At 39.5% G+C, this 21,718-nt stretch overlaps 1 protein-coding gene across 4 annotated transcripts; it reads right to left on the reverse strand.

Moving 5' to 3' along the window:
- Positions 1-1,556: 1,556 nt before the first annotated feature.
- lifra (LIF receptor subunit alpha a) lies at positions 1,557-21,514 on the reverse strand. 4 transcript variants are annotated; one of them, XM_074637374.1, is made up of 19 exons: positions 21,356-21,505; positions 19,682-19,785; positions 14,546-14,748; positions 14,151-14,293; positions 13,042-13,195; positions 12,478-12,753; positions 12,123-12,249; positions 10,870-11,006; positions 10,606-10,748; positions 10,156-10,309; positions 9,476-9,540; positions 8,912-9,149; positions 7,876-8,061; positions 7,587-7,688; positions 7,321-7,467; positions 7,040-7,177; positions 6,759-6,852; positions 5,802-5,868; positions 1,557-5,607 (listed from the first exon to the last, which is right to left on the reverse strand). In XM_074637374.1, exons 3-19 carry the CDS (start codon positions 14,637-14,639, stop codon positions 4,894-4,896), a joined length of 2,979 nt encoding a protein of 992 aa, XP_074493475.1. In that variant the 5' UTR covers positions 14,640-14,748; positions 19,682-19,785; positions 21,356-21,505; the 3' UTR covers positions 1,557-4,893. The 4 variants fall into 4 exon arrangements, with proteins under 4 accessions (XP_074493475.1, XP_074493474.1, XP_074493476.1 ...); XM_074637373.1 differs by lacking the exon at positions 19,682-19,785 and having other exon boundaries at positions 21,356-21,514; XM_074637375.1 differs by lacking the exons at positions 19,682-19,785; positions 21,356-21,505 and adding an exon at positions 18,445-18,549.
- Between the last annotated feature and the right edge of the window lie 204 nt (positions 21,515-21,718).

Raw genomic sequence — 21,718 nt, forward strand, 5'->3', positions numbered from 1 at the left:
GTATAAGCTTAAACAATTAAATCAAGCAAACTCAGCTCTCCACTTGTAGGAAGCCGCCATATTTGTTTACACTTGTAACGTTACGTCCTGCACGCTCTGACGTCAGCTCGTAATAACGTCACTGTCTCCATGGTGATGGTGCTGAAGAAAATGTTATTTTTTGGCATTTTTCGAAAACTAGGCCAGTCGCCATTTTGTTTGGTTATATTTCAACGCCAAATTTGCAAGAATTGTTCCCCTAAAACAAAAATAACAATGTTTTCAAATCACTACATTATTGTTAATAGAGACATTAATACATTCTGTACATGTGGCGGAAAATTCAATAGATTCCCAACATGAGATGATTTACCCGGAGAACACGTGGTGTAGCTGCTAGGTGGCTGTTCTCATTAAATGTGTTTAATCCAATAAGGCCCACTTCATTCTGTAGCTTTAAACTCAATACAATATACTAAATTAAGTAAGTGTTTTAGATAGATGAATTAATGACTTTGGAGGAAGAAAAACAGTAAAAGTAGAAGTTGTCTTACTTCCGTGGTCGTTGTGTGACACACCGGCGGCTCCGAGCAGCAGCTGCTCCTCCCCGTGGAGCTCCTCACGGGTCGGTGACCTCGGCAGGCTGAAAGACATTTCTCCAGTTGTTTTCTTCTCCGGTAACTTAATGGTGATTATCCACTAGTCCAAAGGTAATCTACAACAGATGTTTCTCGTTCTCCAACAATTCAGCTTTCCAGCGTTCAGGTTTAGCAGCAGCGTCTGATGTCAAACTCGGATGCAAAAGGAGAGATGGAATGATTGACAGCTCTTTTATACTGGTACCTCGGTCCTACGTCATTACGTTCCCATTACCTTTACTGACGCACGGGGGATTTCATAAACTGTACCTTGTTCTTCTTATTTTCTTTTTATGTGTACCTATTATTATGACACAAAAATATATTTATTTTCTTTATTTGTGACATTTGTACTTTATGTAAATCTAAAAATCACACTTCCTCTTTGAACGTCGGATGCGGTATAGGCTATATTAATATTTGGTGTAGTTGTATATTAATTTGGAGTGCTGTGTATTGCGTAATATTTAAGGTATTGTATATTTTTGCCTCTGAGAGAAGAGGTTTTTTTTTGCAGAAAAGCAGTTTTACTATATAATCTGCAATATTAATATTGTAGTTTGGGATAATTTACTTATATCAAGCCATTTAAATCTAAATCTAAATGTTGAATCTAAATCTGACCAAATCGGCTTTAAATTAATCAAATCACTTGATAATTTATTACTCCATTTTTCAATTCACATCTATTTTTACAGCTCAATTTTTCAATTCACATGCATTTTCATCACCTCCATTTTTATCATTTAATATTTGTTACCTCCACCCCTCATACACCCTTCACTGATTAGGGAACGAAAGCAAAGAATAACTTATATTTATTGGACTGAAAAATTCACTTGTCAGTAATGTTGAGCACATTGATTCTGGCGAATGGCAACAACAGACAGATATTTAAATGTCTGTGCAGGAGTGGAAAAGAAAACACTGACAAACTGACATTTGGCCAGACAAATAACTTTATTGCATTTAAACAAGTAGCGCTTCAATTTGTGTTATTAGTGTTAACATTCATGTATTCATTCAGGAGCACTTCACTGTCATTCAATCAATAGTAAAATATTCTGCAAAATATTATGAAATTTAAAGCATTTTCAGAAATGTGCACAATACTTCAGTCATGTTGTCGTGCACATTAGTCAGTGTTAGTGTTTTAAAGCTATAGGGTAACATAAACATGGAGTTTAACAGATTTATGAGCCACTGTTTTTATAGTAATAGTTCATACAACATGCATTTATTTGCAAAAACATCCAAGGCCAGAGATGAAGATGTGCAAGGCAGCAAGTGTACCCTGCTGTATCAAAATCATAATGTTCTACAGAGTAAACACAGACTTCAATCAAAAATGTGGAAGGACAATGGAAAAAGGTAAGGGGAAATTGCATGTCAGCAGTTGCCATGTATGAGTCTGCATGGTGAGTACTCTAGTCCTACTTACAATGTGTCTGGCAAAGCGACACTGTAGTGATAAGATGGGAATGCAAAGCAAGCTAAACTATTATAAGAAGACAGGGTCACAATTTTAATTCAGTTTACATAATTTTTCAGACACGCTTTAAAAGGTTTCCACGTGTTTAAGCAGCACACAACAAATACAGTCAAAGTGTGATGCATCTACATTTCATAGGACTCTATATATCTGGTGTCGACATTATAACACAAACATTTGCCTTTATTCTCTCAAGAGAGCTGGTTAGTCAACACCAACTGCTTGTTGTCGTATAGGGAATATAATTTTGTATTGTAAGAAGGAAACAAATGAAAGAAAATTATGTACATTTGTATAAAAACAAAGATTTAGAGAAAAATAAAAAGGTGCCAGTTTGTTGATCCAAATCAACATAAAAGCATGTAACACATAGCGTTCATAGGTTAGTCTCCAAAGCCATGCTTGTTTGAGAAAGCAGGCTTCAAAGGAAAACAATCGTCAGCCCCGTTTAAATACTCAAAACTATATCCGCCCTTTACCTCTGCCTTGAAGTGATCACCGATCTCACGATGCAACTTAATTTGAAGCTTTTGACTAATTCTTTCAACCATTTCTCTTAAAATTCAGATCAGTGTTACAAGACAAAGAGAAAGAGGCGATACATTTTTCTCAGTAGTCAAATAAGACTGCCTGCCTGTCATCAGTTCATCAGTGAAGCCGTCCATTTTAGTGTAAGTCATCATTCATGTCACAGTAGTTTTACTTAAAGCTTGTTGGCTGGAGGCACTGAGAAACAACAGACCACAGGCTGCCACACAGGCGAGCAAGGGCCTGGCTCTGAAAAATATGATAAAATAAACATTAATAATAGAATAATGATTAATAATAGAATGTCAGAGGATAATCTTTGCATAATGATGCTTTTGGGAAGCGTAGCCAATGGTGCATCCTTAACACCCACACCATACACGAGTTGAGAGCAAATGGAGTATGTGGAGACTACTTGGGCAATTAGTGGCCTGTGTTTGACACCATAATGGAGATACTAAAGTGCTGTCAAGCAACCAATATTCACAAGGTCATTTCCACATATTTCTGTAAAAAAAATTAAAAAAATAAGCTAAGTGAAAGCATTTCTGGAAATTCTCTATAATTTCCCAATATATGCTTTACCCATGGTCCCTTTTTCAGGCTCCAGGACAAATTTGCAATTAAAAGTTAAATAGTCACATTTGTGACTAATTTCACAAATAAACCAACTTTCAGGCACAGCAAATGGACATCAAACGGATTATCGGCCATCTCTCTGAGCTTAAAAATTAAAATGACCGGAGAAAAAAATAATTCTTCACAACCACACAAATATACTGAGAGGGCAATTACAATGTAACCAAAGAAATGTAACTAAAATTGATTCAATTGGTAATCCTTTGATAGTTACGCTCAGTGCCAGTGGAATCTGGATGTCCAATAAAATACATCTCTGATTAGTTCTGAACTGCATTATCGTGAGATATTCTTTTTCATTATACATAAACATTTAGGAGCAAGGCGATGTGTGAAATGTGATATGGTGCAAATGACTGGAAGCATTACATTTATCAAGGCAATTTGAACACTGTAATCACCCATCCTAGTTAATTCTCATAATTTGTTCAATACCAATCATCAACTTGAGGATAATGCATGACACATTTAAAAAAAAAAAAAGGAACACTGGCCTGACTGTGTAATGCATTTCTTAACAAGAAAAAAAAAAAAAATACTGCACAAAAACCTCTACTGGTTTCGGAAGACAAAACAACAACAAAAGCACCCAAAAGTAACAGAATAGTGTGTTCGCTCATTAAATTACATCAGTTTGTATTCATGTTCTAGCTTATATCAGTGTATATATCCACGGGGTTCATCACCCACACAATTCCAGACCTTAACAGACAGCACCACTCCTGTATCTGTGTAAAATAAACACTGTTCTCATTCACAAGTGCATCTTTCAATTAACATCTCACTGTTCAGACAGTAATTTGTGAAAAATAGATCATGTCTGTAAGGATAGAAGCTACCTCGGTATTGATCCAGGAGAGTGCCATCTTTACATACCTTTAAAATCATTTGTATTTACAGCCAAATGCCTCTTTTCCTTACAGTAGCTCATCGGCTGTCATAAAAACAGGCAAGATTATCCAGATGGCGGACCAGCAGAAGACGTGGATAGTGTAAACAGAGCTTTTCTGTCTACTTAGCTACCTTCTATTGAAACTGTTCTTTTGTAGTGTTCTTCCAAAAATGGCCTTTACTTATATTGTTCCATCATTTGGTTTGAAACCTTCTTGCTTTCAGTTTTCTTCTGTAGTGTAGTAAAGTTCACATCACTAAAAATAAAAAAAACATCAAGCTAAAAACTGGATGCACTCAACGGAAATACAGGATATGCCGTCGCTAAATGCCCATTATAGGGAGTCACAGAAAAGGCAGTGAGGGGACGTAACAGCCAGCGGGTTGCCAGGGGGGTGCAATAAATAAGGTTGAAAATCTTTTTAAGAGATTTGTCGTTAGAATAGAAATGTTTTGATGTAGAAATATACAGATTTTGATCTATGATATTTGCATGACAGAGAAACTATATTTCTGTATGTTTGGAGTAAACATCTTAAATAGCATTATTAACCTGCTGTCAGAGTGCAACTGTAGTAATGTAGTGCTACATCAGTGGGGATATTTACCTAGAAGACCATATGGGTTAGGCTTGTTTGATGCATGACACTGGTAACCCCTAATGAATCTGATAGTTTTATGTTAAACCCCCCCGGCCTGGCTGCTAGTGGTGAGAGATAGATGATATCATGGTTTTGTGGACGACAGCAGGTTGGAGAACCAGGTTGCTGCCGATGATGACTGTCGTTTCTCCTCTGCATGTTCCTCCTCATCAGGGAGGAGGAACTGAGTGGAAGCGATCGAGGTGGGGGATCCGAGAGAGGGTGCCAGGCCGCCACTCTCCCCGGCCTCCACGGGGGAGTCCAAATGCCAGGAGCTCTGGGGTTTGTAGCCCCCAGCACTGGCAGCCTGGGGCTCTAGGAGAGGCTCAGGTGAAGCTAGGTCCATGTCATCGATTGGGGATCTAGATTGCATCTGGGGCCGGTAACCTCCTCCTCTTCCTCCTCCTCCTCCTCCTCCTCCACTTCCAAAGACAGACAGATCAGCCGGGGGTTGGTGACCCTCAGAAGAGCTCTGTGGATCCAGCTGGAAGACCAGCGAAGATCCTGAGGTCTGGATCCCCGTGTACGTCACATCGGTGCGTGCTGAATCCAAAGAGGATGCAGAGGAATCCGAGGAGTCTGGGTAACGTGGTCTTATGGGCCGCTCATCCACCACTTGGTTGTAGTAGCGTAATGACGTTGGCTCGTCCGTGTCAACTGGCTCGTCTCCCATCCCCTGCCCTTCTTCGTCCTCGTCTTCTTCAGGAATGACGACGAGCACTTCTTTACTAGAATCCCACTCAGGCCTTTCTACCATATGGACCAGACTATGGGGAGATGGCTTCACATCCAACGGCCCCTGTAAGACACACACAGAGTGTTTAAACACTTTACTGAGTCAGTTGGAACGGGAGACAAACGCCTCATAGTCTTCTATCAAGGGATGATCAAAAAATGCAAAAATAAGGAATGGTCAAATTGAAGTTCTATATCTAGAATTAGCACTGATTAGTTTAGCTGTGAGGGTCAGATTGAAATAGACTGATACTGTACCTGTGGTCTGGACCAATCACCAGGCAGTTTGGGCTCAGGTATGTCTGGATAGAAGGCCTTTTTCACCCTGGTGACAAAGGAAAATGTCACTTTAAAATACATTATCATAAAAAGCCTAAACAAATGAAAATAATACCTCCTAATGGCTTGTCTTCGATACAGTGTGCGGAATAAGCTGCTGCTTGTACTGGGTTTTCGCTAATCAGTGGTTCTCAATCTATGGTACTCAATCTATGGTACACTGGTGGTACGCGTGCTCTCTCTAGTGGTATGCGGAGGAATCTCTGACTATCGATTCCTCTGTTTTGATGCCTTCCCAGTTACGCATACGCACGCTGCATCATGCTTCAGTTGAGTTTCAGATGTTTTGGACCGGAGCTACGGTGGAGAGAAAAAAAAAGCTCTCCACAGCATGGCGCTACGAAACCTGGCGGGATGCACCCTATTTTTCCCTGATAAAGCGACACTGAACAACAAATCTGACAAAAATACTTTATTTTATTTGCAAAGATATGCACTGTCTGTGATGAATGCAAATGTAGATCCTACAATTCGGATTGCTTAAAAAAGTAAAAAAAATTTTGCTCAGATTTTATGCATATGGCGGTGTGTTTTTTTATACTATGACAGTTTTCCTAAAATTAGATTTTAAAAAATGTGCGATATATTGTCTTGCTTACAGTACCGCAATATATCGAATTGTAACCCTCGTATCATGATACGTATGTTATCGCCAGATTCTTGCCAATACACAGTCCTAATGTTTACAATTCTAAAGCGTTCGACATAGATTTCAGAAGTGGCAGGCAAAACAATTGAGTGGCTAGTAGAAATGTTCAGTGACCTGCCACAGTGGTACGTGAGGAAAAAACTTAATTTTAGACCCTGATTGTTACATTATTCATAGAACACACACAAACAGGAGAGAGACACAGCATAGGAGCATAACAATCTCACCATTTCCTCTTCTTGTAGCAAACGAAGGTGACAATGACCAGGAATAAGGTTGAGATTCCCAGGGCAGCCAAGATTTCCAGGATCAGCCAATCAGCTGTCAGGACAAGACAATAGAATTATTATATTACACTTGAAGCAAGATGATTATTTTTTCTTACTTTCGAGTATAAATCACTTTGTTGTTATCTGTTAATATTTATTTAGACAACATCTATTTTACATTCATCTTTTGTAGCCTCAAATAGTGGTGGCGATACACATATAATTATAGATTCACGTACTGTATGGCTCCAGCATTATGGAGGCAGTGGCGCCTGTGTCCTCGCCTGCTGAGGTGTAGGCCTTGACAGTAAATTTATAGGAGCCTTCAGGGAGACCTTTTACTGTGTAGCTCCTGCTTCCTATGTCTGGCAGATTGTCTGCTCAGAGGAAAGGGTGAAAAGCAAAAAGGAGAGAAAGAGAAGAAGGAGAAAAATTAGTTTGAGTTTAACAAAAATGCATTTCTACACCATATTTCGATGAATGTTGTAAATGAATTATGCACGCATTTGTATACATGTACCTAGAAGCGTGAGCTGGGAGCCACTACTGATGTACACGTTGTAGCCCAGGAGGAAGCCTCTTCTGTTGACCAGCGGGATCTCTCCCCAGGTAAGGAGAATATCAGAGTCCTGCTGAGCGGTTGACAGAGAGACAGAACTGGAAGGGACTGTGGAAGCCACAAGGGAGGGAGGAAAGAAAACAGAATGAGAACAAAGAGTCAGCAATTTAAAATGTGATTTATGAAGTCATTGCTTCTTCAAAAAGGATATGCAGTTCTATCCTTACCCAGCTCCTGCATGTATCCCTGCCAGTGCTGCAGCAGCTCTGGGGCCTCTGAGGAGCTACTGTACAGGGAAATGTTGTACCTCACACCCGGCTGGAAGTCGGCTGAGGGCAGAGAAAGTCGTTTACTTTTTAAAATACTAAACACTGTCTATAGCCAAGAATAGCGGGGGGACAAAGATAGTGGAGTTTTTACTTTGTACTGACTGTAGTTCCATACAGTACATTTCAAATATGCTGAAAACTGCTTTTCACAGTCTTTTTAAAAAGGGAGGCACCAAGGCTGGCATACCTGACTCAATTGAGATATTAGTGTTTCCGGCAGCCACCTTGATCCAGTCTACAGGGCAGTCCCGCTTGCAGGAGGCATCATACCATTCTACCACATAAGCACAGGTGGCATTGGCATCGCTCTGCCAGAACAGAGGGAAACCGTTGTCCGTATAAACTGCCCTGGACACAGCATGGGGTTCCACATCTGGAAAGAAGAAAAATATGTATACAGCAATGTAGAAACAATGTCTTCATATTCATGTAAGTCAGTGGTTCCCAACCTTTTTCCCCTTTTCTATCATTGAGTAAACTGGCGACCCCCTGACTACATTTATAGATATTTTATATTAAATTCAATGCATAACAATAACGGTACAGAACAACTGATAAACTGTACAATTGACCCAAATGGTGAACGCACTAAATGCAGGAAGTTTGTGTATAATGAGAGATTTGGATGAATTTTCAGCAGATTATTTTCTGTGAATATTGAATCAGAGATGAGTTACCTGTTATTTTTAGGAACTTTTAATACAATTCTTTGTCTGCATTATGTATTTTTTATTTTTGAAAATCAATCCCACTTGGCCATTGTTCTATTAGCTCTTTGGTTGTTTTAACTGCATACTTTTCAAATTTTTAAGGTTATATCTGAAATTATAATCCAAATTTTAGTTTTCTTCACAGAAATGAAAGAAATGCTGAGATTTAGGCCAACTGTATATTTTTTTTAAAAAGTTCTCGTGCACCCCTTAAAATCAAGATGGCCTCGTGACCCTCCCTGAAGCTTTGGCGACCCCTAGTGTGGGTCCGGACCCCCAGGTTGGGAACCTATGTATTCTGTAAGTGACTGCTGCTTTCAAATGAGACATGTGTTTCATGACTGTGGAGCCAAACAGATAGTGGCTCCAAATAGCTAAAAACTTTACTGACTGAATATGACTGAATTTAAACTTAGTGTGTGCGTCTGAGAATAAACAAACTAATCACTTTTTGCCTTCTTACTTGCTTCTTATATACTATAAACATCCCAAACACACTCCATTTCCACATACCTGTCAAACGTAGAGGTATAAGTACACTTGCAGGTTGAGACACCCCCTCAACGTTCTTTGCGATGACAGTTGCCATGACCTTGTTGTCACTGCTGAGGGTCTTGAGCTTTGTGAGGTCGATTGGTACAGCAGAAGTATTCGGCGAAAGGTTTCTTGTGTGCTGTAAATTTTCTTCAGGGCTCCAGAGAGTTACTTCATAACCTGTGATCAGACCATGGCTCTGTCTTCGTGTCAGAGGCTAAAAGAGTAAAAGGGATGGAAGGGGGGAGAGAGAAAGACAGAGGCAATTATAGATCCCCTTTTACTTACAATTTCATGATATATATTCACAACAGGTCAAGCTTCTTCATGTCAAAATGGAGAAAGAGAGTAAAAGAAGAAAAGAGGAAGAAAGCCAGAGACAAAGCATAAAGACTAACACAGAAGAACCCTGACGGGCACTTGCATCATCTGATTGTGACTTGTGTGAACATGCTGTAAATCTGCGTTCTCTGCAGTAAAATTAGCATATTGTCAATTGTAAATCTAAAACAATTCATTTCAAAGATGAAAAACAATAAATACCTTCCAAATGACCTGCCCAGTGAAGTCGTTGTTCATCCACATCCACACATCAGGAGCATCTGGAACTGAGAGAAGACAAAGAAAAATACAATTGAAAAAGGAAAATGGCACTACTGCTGCGTGTGACAATACTCGATTGAAAAAACAGAGCAATAAAAAGATGACTACTAAAAATAAATAGGAAATCTTTCGAGCTTGAAAAATGAAAATATAGTTATACTTCAGAGCAATTAGTAATAATTATTTAAGATTAAGTCAGCATGTAGCAACATTAATTACTTGCAACAAGTCATTAAACATGAACAGCTCGGGGCATCCTGGTAACGCACTTGACAGATGCCCATTTATGGTAGGGCTGCAGAAAATTACAATTTCGATTGCAATTGTTGTCAAAAATTGATAATCAATTAATAATTTCAATCAAGTTTTTTAATTTCACTGGATCCAGCTTCTAAAATGTGAGAATTTACTGCTTTTATTTTGTTGTTTTTTGGGGTTTTGGACTGTTGGTCAGACAAAACAAGCTATCTGAAAACATCATTTTGGGCTCTGACAACTTGTGATTTGCATTTTTCTTTCCATTTTCATTTCATCTGTAACCCTTTTATAGACTAAACCATTTATCAAAAACTTAAATCTCAGCTAAAATAAAGAGATACTACAAATAAACCCTTTATTACCATAAGTCCTGGTTTTGAAGGAATATGGTTCGCTCCAGTTTCCCCACTGCCAGAAATTCTGCTGGGCACCGCAGCGGACTTGAACACTGTAATCCTCATCGGGATACAGGTCTGGTAGAACCACCATCCGCAGACCCTCACCAGAGACGGTACGCTGGACACATATGCATAAGACTTCATTACTGTCTGGTACACTGACGGTCACACAAATGGAGAGAACATGCCCATACAAGCTTGCATTTGTTGAAAATAATGTGGTAAGTCATTAGCATGTTGTAATGGAAATGTGGTAGAACAATGGAAGTGATCTGTCTGGCTGGCATACTGCATAAACACAAAACCATTTAAGATGGAACAAAAAAATCAGAACATTGAGACAGACAGAGTGAACAAATACAATCAAATGGACAAGTGCACACATATATATTAGAATACGAACAGACAACTCACCTTTGTTTTGTACCCTTGGGAGGTAAGCTCTACCTGGCAGACAAGAGCCAGAGAGGAATAGCTTTCGTACTTCCACTTCCACAGCACAGTGGCATTCCAGGCATTGACAACAGAGATCAGGCTATCCGGTGCTACTGGACGCACTGAGGAGAAAGGGTGGAACAACAACAAAAATAACTATGGGTGTATTTCATGTCTATGTTTACCTCTACTTTGAATTATTGGTATAAATCCATCCATCGATTTTGATATGGTAACACCCACCTCTGTGACTGAGCTCAGCCGAGTCAGTGAGGCTGTACTGGCCGAGAGGATTCACAGCTACCAGTCTCCAGTTACCCTCCCACTGGGCCACAGTGCACTCAAACTTGTATTTCTGTGGGCTGCTCAGAGTACAGTTCCTACAAAAGCAAAAATAAAGAACAGATTCGCAAAGAAAATCAAAACAACCAAATGAAATCAAAACAAAATATAACCACTTCAGATACTCAATCTAAGCTACAGATGCAGACACAGGCCCAAACACACTGATAATGTAACTTCTCTTCAAGCCAGCCTACAGACAATTCCTGTAAAAGGTCTGGCAGACAGCCAATGCACTATCAATGTTAAATGGACACACAGAAGCAGCAAGTGGTTACTTAGACTAAGTGCCTTATATTTCTTGTCATCCTTTCTCTCTCTCTCTCTTGGTTGATTTTTTTCTAGGCAGAAAACCCTTTTTAGAGAAAGCCAATCATAAATAATGCAGAGATAATTTCTCAGAAACAAAGTGACATTATACCACATCCTGGCTTGTCCATGAATTGCTGTGAATCTGGCCAAAAAAATATTATTCGATCATTGCCACCTTTGTCCTGGACCATTATGACTTTCTTCTGTGAGTTTACAACATACTGTGTCTTTACTTTTTCCTGTTTTGTAGTGTATTGGATCTCAGTTACATGTGATTTTGTCAATGTGCCCACAACGGTGATAATATCTTTAAGTGCTTTCACACGTAACCTGTTCGGTTGGCGTTTGCCCATTTCTTGGTTCGTTTAGGTGGCGATATAGGTGATGACTCTGGGGTGGACTGCATAACTATACACTGCCATAGACTGCCTGAAAAGGTGTCTCTGGTTCCAATCAACGCTGAGACGGTTGGTTTGTGGTGTGAAAGCAAAGCAGACCAACCACAGGATTTTGTGATTGCAGATTTGTGATTTTAGAATGAATATTAAGAGCAACACTCATATTAAATCCTTTTGCTGATTGTGAACTGTTAAGCCAAATCAAGGATGAGTCGAGCTTGTGTCCTACTCTATGTATTTTAGAATCTGTAGCTTGCTTTTTGTGAATGAGAGACTGTGTACAGTTCTGCTATCCCACACAAACCCTACGGTTTCCGACACAGTACAAGGTTTCAGGTCAGGTTACAGCCTTGTGTGTTGGGTACATGTGTGGCCAACACAACACAATAGCCAGATGAGTTCTGGCTATTTTTAAAAGCAATTTATTGAGCGTGACTGTGGTACCTGTTGTTCAGCAAGTAGCGTGTTCCTCGTTTCGTATACAAGTTTGTGTCGCGTCCTTTGTTCCAATGGCACACAGCTGAGACTAAGTCACGAGTCTCACACACAAAATCAGTGGGCAGTGGTGGATCTGGGGAAGGGGACAGCACATAGAAACTTACTTGTTTAATCATATACATATATAAATAAAGATTACATAGACATAAATAATTACAAAGATTTGTTCAAAATTCTGAGTCTCAATGACCTATCTACTTTGTGCAAACTCCCTCTCTCTGCCACTCCAAGCACATTCACCCATCTAACATATGACAACCATTCACACTTCAGTTCTTAACCAGACAGAAATTCATCTTACATCCAACAAACACCACCGCTCCCGTCAGCATTGACTTCGGTTCGCCGTAACAGGGGATGTTGTTTCCCGTCTTGCCGAACATTCCCTGATTAATCGCTGTAGTGGCGTAACTCCGCCTGCTTAGTCGCGTTGTATTCATGACTGTTTCGCCGTAGCGGATGCTACCAAACTGCTTCCCCTCTGCCACAATACAACAGAAGGTGGTGTTGGACCCCACGGCTACAATCCTGTCCTGGGGGAACATAGAGGATTTCTCTTTGCTGGGTAAATCGCTTCCTGAAAAGAAGGAGGGAGGGAGGAAGAAGAGAGCAAAGTGTTTAAAATGTTCAAATGACAGACAAAAATGGGAGAGGGGGATATGAATAGAGATCTATATTTAGGTACAAATCAAAGTCATTTGTTTGGCTTAAGAAAGAAGAAAGAATTTGAATTAGAAATGGCCTTAACTGAATAAATAAAAGCATTATGTCAATCTAAATTGACAGGTCAGGCAAAGCAGTATCTATATTTCTCTATTCATTGGAGTCCTATAATGTATATGGGTGTAATCGTTGCCCCTCTGACCTTGAAGTATCTGAGTGTTACTCCATTCACTTGTTGTCTGTCCATCTCGTGAGCGGATTTTGATAGACAGCGAGGTGCACTCCAGAGGTTCAACTGAGGTCCAGTTCCACTGGTGCCGTCCGCTCACCCGATTCACCGTGACAGACACCGTCTCCTACAGATAACACACAGAAAACAGTGAGGGGAAGAACATATGTTATGTCTGACAAATATTTGATAGAGCGGGACTCAGGAAGGCCAGACAGATATCTGTAGACCCACTGAACTTTTGAGTTTGAGTTGCTCCCGTCTGGCCGTCGATTCAGGGCCCCGAGGGCGAGCCGGAATATATATAAGAGGTCTTTTCTTCCCCATGCCATACAGGTACTGAATGCAAAATGACTGCACTCGGGAACACCTAAAGTATTTTGAAATGTGTGATATGCTGTGTCATGTTTGTATTTATCTTGTATGTACTAGAGAAGCCAAAGACTTTATTTTGACTTTATTGTCCACTAAGGTGGACAATAAAGTCAAAGTAAGGTAAAGTAAAGTAAACATGAAGCTAGTAGATGATTGTTGGTGATAGCAGTCATAGCTCAAGCAGGAAAATAAACAATTATTATACTGACTTATTATATCAAATAAGCTATAAATGTGCTGCTGAGGCAAATAAACTAAATATGGTTTTGAAAGCTCCTTTTAGAGCCCGATCATTAATATTGCCCAATATTAGCTCCTTGCAGACACTTCTGTACTGGCGTATATGTCAGACAATAAATTACAAGATATTGAAGTACTGAAATGCCACAGATATGTTTTGAAAGAGTGTCTATAGTTTCTTAAGTGTATTTTCCAACTGCAAAAGGTTCTGCCCAGTACCTTCCATTCGCAATTGCTTAAAAAAACAAATATAATGGAACCATATCAAGATGTTTATTTATGTTATGGGTGGCGTATATCATTAGCAGATCTTTTAAACTCTCAACTATCATCAACATCTGCATCACCCTAAAAAATGTATAGGTTGGTTTATAGCTTCTTTCGCATGAGAATGTAACCAACTTGTAGCAGAGCTGTACAATGAGAGAAGCAGGAGAACAAATTAAGAAAACAATTAATGCTCTTACGTAGAAGACGGTTTCGTTGAGTTCAGTTCTTAAAATCATGAGGTCAAAGGTTGCGGTTGCGGCTGCTCCTCCCAGCCAGGATATGGATAGTTGCTGTGCGTACATGTCAGCTGACAGGCTCACCTGCTGGGGTACAGTAAGGGCTGGAAGAAAAAAAAAGATCATAATATTAAGTGATTTAAATAGCAAGGTATACAGACTCAACATAAGCTTAAATCAGCAAACATGGTTTTAGTATCAGCCCCAGAGAACCAAAGAGCAAACCTTTCCATATGGACCTGCTATATTGCATCAATATTCAACACTTTCAACATCATGTGCTTTGAAAATTGCAGATTATTGATTTATCAGAATGCCTCTGAATATTTTATATATTAATATAGTTCGGCTCTTACCATCTTTGGCATGAGTGTGTACAGCCGAGAAGCCCAGGAGAACACAGATGAGCCAGACAGGGCTACAGGTAGGCTTTGAGCTGGGACTGATCATGGTGATCAACTGGCTGAGTCACTGTCTGCAGATCCTACGGTGGTGGTCCTGTCCACTACAGCAACACCATGCCAGACATTTAAGAGGCAATACAAAGACACAGGGTGCCCTATGGGAAAAGACAGCAGAAGAGAGGAAAAAAAAGATAGAGATCTGGTAAAACACAAACATAACAAAAAAGAAAAGTAACACCGAAGATGCAAAACTCCTGTCCTCCTGAAGACTGTAAACACTGTACTTTTTTATACTACTATATGAAAGTGGTGCTGAGGGCAGCTGTTGTGAAACTGTAGAGTTGAGTCAAACAAACATTATGTCCTTATTCATGGAATGTTCTGTCTGCATGCACACAGTAATTTCATAAAATGTCTCTGGGTTTGGCCAGTTTGCTCCCGTCACCGATCATCATGCATGATGCCTTATGTAAAGCACTTGGAATTGCCTCTGTGATCAACAGGTGCTATACAAATAAAATTGCCTTACACGTTGCAGCACATTTACACTTGCAAGCAAGAGAAAAGTTACTACAGGAATGAATAGTAACTCTCCAAAGAAAAATAATACATAGGAGCTTTTATATGTACTACACATGTATGCATGCCAGACCCACAAATACAAACAAACCTATTTAAAAGGCAGCTGGAAGCAATGAAGATACATGTACAACTACAGTATATGGAACTATTTTTCCAAGGAAATATTCATCCAGCAGCTGGTTAAACAATGGAGTTCAGGTCACAGTGTATTAACTTATACTGTCAACATAACTCCTTCCAAAGAAAGCTGCAGCTCCACAACATGCTCACCAGCTGTGGCTGGCTGTTCACTACTAACCACAAAAATAATCAGCAGATTAATCTACAAATGAAAATAATCATTAGTTGCAGGCCTATTTAAGAATATGGTCAAATGCTTGCAATGCAATAATTGCGTAAGGATAGATTCAACAAAACCACATTAGTAATTGTATGATTTAGAAGCCACCTTGTGGCAATTCAATACAGTAATACCGCAACACTAACGTAATAAAGAGGATACAAAGGGACTAGGACAAGACAAAAGGTGTTTCAGATTGCCACACTGAAAAGAATTTGGTTAAAGCAGAAGTGGGTAATAAATGGAGCAAATCTGATTTAAAAAAATGTTAATTTTATAAAACGTTCACTTTATCCTGACAGTAGTGCGTGAGACAGGTCATCTGAAAAAATTTCTTTGCCTCTGTGTCCTCCAATGCTCCTAATGGCATCTGTAAGATTACACAGACCGGAGGAAAACAAAAAATCAGAGTCGAGCTGGAGCCTTGCCATCTCTGAGCAGCTGTCAAAACACTCGTGAACTCTGTTCAAACGGTCAAACTAGGCAGCACTGATCAAATATGACAGAGGTTTGATTCATATTTGATCAGCGATGCCTTGTTTGACCGTTTGATTGGAGTTTGCGAGTGATTAACAGCTGCCTCCGTTGAATGAACGGCCAATAGGAATGCTCTCTTTCTGAAATTACCTGTGATTGGCCAAAGCCTCCCGTCACAGGCTATATTTTTTAAAGCCTGAAAACAGAGCCATGATGATGTGCAGAAGTCTAGTTATCTCTCAGAGCATTTGAATTACAATATGCTGAAAAGTTATTATGGAACTTTTGTCCAAAGACGCCAAAAACATTCTGCCTACTGCCGCCTTACCTGCAAAAACATCTAGGAGGGCAATGTAAGGTCAAGGCCTAGTCTGTAATTTATGGGACTGTTGTTCTCTCTACAAATAGAAAGACAAGATCAAAATGCCTGATAAAAGCACAAACAGAGACGTTGCAATAATTGTGTTATGAGCCTTGGCCTTGATGAGCCTGCACGTGCACCTTTGTTTGTGTAATGCTCAGTTATTGTGTGATTAACTGTCACCAAGAAGCTGCAGTGCAGTTTATCTGGTTTCCCTTAACACAGGCTGGGACAGCCCTCAAACAGCTTGGTAGCATGGTAAAACAATGCTCTTAAGTACAGCCAAGCCCATAACTGTAACGACATGACCTGAACAAGCAAAGTACACAGACACAAACACACAAGCAAAGCCTGTTCTGGATAACTGAACTAAAGAGTCCCACCTTAACCTGAAACCAGCAAGACAACCATAGAGTTTGCATTGAAACCGTCAGACAGTACAGTTGTGACCCTGATAAAATCTTAGCTGGGTATTTCATTTGATTTATATTATGACCAGTGCAAACCTTATGCAACAAATGAAGACACGTGTTTTTTCTGCATCTGGTGTCATAACTCATCAGTGTCTGCCAATAGTAAAAACGGAGATAAGAGATTGATTTTAAAAAAAGAAAAAACATGCCGAAAGCTATCTATTCATCATCTAAAAGTGGTAACTAATTATGATGCAAGAATAAAACACAACCCTGCTCTCAAATCCTGACAGCCTTACAATATTTTTTTTCCAAAAACATGGTGGATGATACGCACTTGTTTTCCTTTCGCAATGCAGTGAGCAAAACAAGCTGCTACAGGACAGAAACACTTTGTTTTTTTAGCCTGCTTATCTAACCAACTGCTCAACAGGTCATTCCACATCACCAGTTAGTTTAGTTTCATTTTTATATAGACTTGGATGGTGACCGACAGAATGCAAATACAGGGATAAAATGCGATGACAAAAACAAAAGGATACTGGAAATAATAAAAAAAAATGTGTGTAGGTTAGATAAAAAATATTCAAAGTGGCTTTTGAAAACGAAAAGTATTATAAACAAGTAAACAAAAAGACACAAAAAAACACCAGTAAATTGAGCCGTTAAATGACAGAACCCAGCCTGATTACTATCATGGAGTCTAAAGGAATCTATACAGAACATCTTGACAATCATTTATTTGGTACGCTATGACATTTTCTTTCCTTTTAGACGATGTAGCAGCAGCAGGAATAAGAGAGGAGTTTCAAATCTGGAATGTGATTTTACTGCTGGCTCCTAAAGTGGTTTCACATATGGTTTTAAAAGAACACATATATTTAGACGGGGATGAACTTTCAGGTCACATCCATCCAGTTGTTTGTCTGGAAATCCACAATAATTGATTTTACAGTGCGTTTTTTATGGCAGTGTAACAGCTGGAGGTCTGCTGCTGCTACTAATACTATGTAAATACTGCAGCAACTAGCCTATTTCTGTAAAGTTAGTTTGACTTGGTTAATAAAGAAATCTGAACACTTGCGCTTTAGGCTAACCCAAATGTGCTGCTGAGTTTTTCCATTGGTTGGCTGGGATTTTAAAAGTCTTCTAGTGTGTTCCTGGCTTTAAAAAGCATCACCTCCAGAAGAAATTCAGAGGCATGGCTCAACATAAATACAGCTGTTTGGAGTCAATGTTTCACACATCTGTGCCTGAACCAAAATGGCTTCTGAGCCTGTTGCAGGTCTAGTGGGTCCCCACATGAAAAGAGCAGTCATATGTTAAGAGTCCTAAAGATTTTTCCAACTTCAGCACCAAGCTGAAACATTTTACAACCTCAAATATATCAGATGACCATCTGAGCCCTGGAAAAAAAACAAAAAAAAAGTGCACTGATGGGAAGCGGGAAAAAGAGCCATAGATTCTGGGAAATCTAACCGAGAAACTGATAGCTACAAATGCACAGCAACACACAAATCAATACTTCTCTGCTGGGCTCTGGTCCTTGTCCTTGCAGCAGTAATAAATGTGACCGCAAACTACAAAAACCACAAGGATATTGCCATTACTTCAAAACCAAGCCTAAACCTCATCCGTATGCCTGCAGCAGTCCTATTTTAGGAAAGAAAAGACTCACCTAAAAAACACGTCCTCTCTCCACACTGGACTTTGCCACTGTTCTGTTTGACTATTCAGCTGTGCAAGGCAGCCTTTTGGAGTAAGCCGTGGAAAATGTCCAAGTATACTCGCACACAATATACTGCGCAGGACTGACCACCCTGTGATGCAATCCGTTCTCGGAACCCAAATTTGTTCAATGCAAAAGGCCTCATTTGTCCCCACTGTGTCCACAGTAGCTATAAACACAAGACGGTGGTAAAATACTGAACAAACTCAGTCAGGACATGTCACACAACATACCCGTTTCGAATATTAATTCAGGGATTGTGCAAGGTACTGGTATGTGCAAAATTATGCAGGTTTGCTTTGCGTGAGTATGTATGTGTGTGTGTGTGTGTGTGTGTGTGTGTTGGCTGGTGCACTTTTCTTCCAATAATAAATGGCTTATTTTGTGTTTCAGCTAATGTTGCCCTAGAATTAATAGTTAATAATCAATTAATCTATTGATATTTTTGAGAAAAAGTCACCTATTAACATTTAGTCAACCTATCAACTATTTCAACACCAGTGTCAGTCTAAAAGACATCCTAAAGTTAAGTATAAAGTGGAATGCTATCCCCACTAGAGCCAAAACCAGGACAAAAATAAAAATGAATTGGAGCCGCAGCCAAAATTACTCCAAACTACCACAGCTTGGAAAGAGAGAAACTACTCACGGAAAACACTACAACAAGCTTAGACAGGTTTCATCCCTTTATAAATAGACATCAAATTGTGATGAAATATTTTATACAGAGTGCAGTGTAGAGTTTTCCATGTGTATTTTGCCACAGGCAGTAGTAGTTATGGTCTAAGCGTTTTTTTTTTAATCTTTATCCATTTGTACAGTGCAGCCACCAACCTTTAAGCGCCTTACTATCACAACCACATTTTAAAACAAAGAACAAAACCTTGAATACTATTTTCTTTACTAAAGTTGTGTGGGATGACAGCTGAAGCCAAACTCTGTGTGTCTGTTCTCGGCCTACACCCAGCAACGCTGTCATTAGATGACCACCAGGACCAAAGAAATAAGCACACAGTGCCTCTAGTGTACCATGTAAGCGTGGTGACATTTTGAAACATGAGCTAAAGTTGCTGCTAATTATGTTTGACCTCCGAGTGGGACGAGAGGAAGACCGGATGCAAGTGAGATTAACTGAAAAATGGGGAGAGTAAACGGATGTGTTTGTGTCAAATGCTGGTGCTCTGACCTCAGTGGAGACGGGACATTGAGTCCTGTGTGTGTGTAGCTTTTGGACGTCAACCAAACAACGTTTCCTTCCTTCCCTTTCCCTCATCCTTCATGAATGTAAATCTTGGAAGCAACAGGAAGTGAGCAAAAAAGTCACTTAGTTACTAGATTTTTGCTTCTAAATTACTGTCTTAAGATAATTAAACACACACATTGAGAGTCAAAAGCATACCAGTCAAATCCTGAGATAAATATAAAAAACAGTTTGATCTTTTTTTAGCACAGACACAAGTGTGACTGGTAACAAAAAAAACACACCAACAGGGCAGCTATTGTTCTGCCAGGTACAAGTAGGCGCCTTTTAATCACCGTTTGTTATGGTGACTAATGTTCAGTTTCTCTAGTATTGAGAAATACTTGGATGACAGAATTGTTTTTACAATTCACCCTCATATTGGACTACAGCAGATCTATGAACACAATAAATTACAAACAACTCTTGTTCGTTATTGATGAAAAACGGAAAGGGAAGACTAATAATAAACTAACTGTACTAATATAGATCTGTTAGACATCTTTGTAAATGCATGTAACTGTTATCAACAGACATCAATTGTCTCCCCTGTGTAGCTGCAGACAATATCACTGTAACACCTGTGAAGGAATGATTGCTGAGCCACCATCAATGTCTCCTTTTGATTAATTTTCTGCATTTCCATTTGTTTATTTTTTAAAGTGTTACAGTTCTAAAAAGGTATCATACAAATATTATAATAATTAGTATTCACTGTTACCTGTAAATGTAGCCACCTACTGAGTAAGGTATGGTACTACATGTTGTAATCTTGTTTTTAAGAGATAATTTCCCCACCCAGTTTTCTGTGAGAGAACATACCATTTTTCTTACAGCAAGAAAAACAACTCTTCTTCTGTGTATACAGAGCAGACCATATTTATATATTTGTGTACAATATAGTGTAGTTATCTTTTTGAGATCAAGGGAGAGAGAGCAACCAGCCTATGATCCATACTGTAGCACATTGATTGGTAATAAATACATTAACAAATTATCATAAAAAATTAGTTGATAGGACTGTCTTATCTTCGATCTGTGAACAAAACAACCATGATGACGACATATACACATGATCATACTGTCATATCGCACATACAGGGTCCCAACTACACACAAATAATAATAATAATAACCATGTGCTCACTCAACTCTTCTAAGATGTTCATGTGTAATATCTATTTTCTGATTCGGCTCCACCAGTAAAAAGTGTCTAATACAGCAGGTATCCCTCACTACATCCTCACAGGACGGTCTGCATCATTAGCATCATTAGCCACTGAGCAGCATGATGATGGGTACCGTTAACGAAAGTCTCATCATAAACAACCAACAGACGGTGATTACACTTTATACATTTAGTTAGCTATAAAATTTAAAAAAAGTGACAGTGTACTTAAATTGGACAAGCTGTGTTAAATGTTATTTTATATTCACCTAACAGCCAGCACCCACCACACACACACACACACACAGGCAGGAGAGGCCACTGCTGTTTGGGAACAACACTGCTAACCGCTAACCTTAGCTACAGTAACGTTAGCAACAGCTAACCTTAGCTGCCATCTACGAACTGACGTTAAACGGTTATTATAAGTTCATACATAACACCAACATTACCTCTGATGTAGCAAGGTATCCTTGTCAGTGCTGTTAAAAAATATCGGCTAAATATATCCAATAATCCAGTTTTTTAAAAGCCCTGCCCCGTGCTGGTCTCTCCCCTGCTGGTCTCTCCCGTGCTGTGTACTCTTCCCAGTGAATCCAGTAGGAGGTTGGGATTACTGGAATGAAACGAGCCAGGCGTTTGATTGACACCTGCGCCGTCCAATGAGCTTCAAGTAAACTGTTTATCACTGGGGAGAGGGCGTTGTCGTGCTGCGTTAAGGTCATACAGGAAAAATGGGATGATACCCACTACAACCGTGTTTACGACACCCGTCCAGACCGTCCAGACCTCTGTCAGGACTCTGCTGGAGCCGA

This window comes from Sebastes fasciatus, chromosome 6, assembly GCF_043250625.1.
Source record: "Sebastes fasciatus isolate fSebFas1 chromosome 6, fSebFas1.pri, whole genome shotgun sequence".
Classification (NCBI taxonomy): Eukaryota; Metazoa; Chordata; class Actinopteri; order Perciformes; family Sebastidae; genus Sebastes; species Sebastes fasciatus.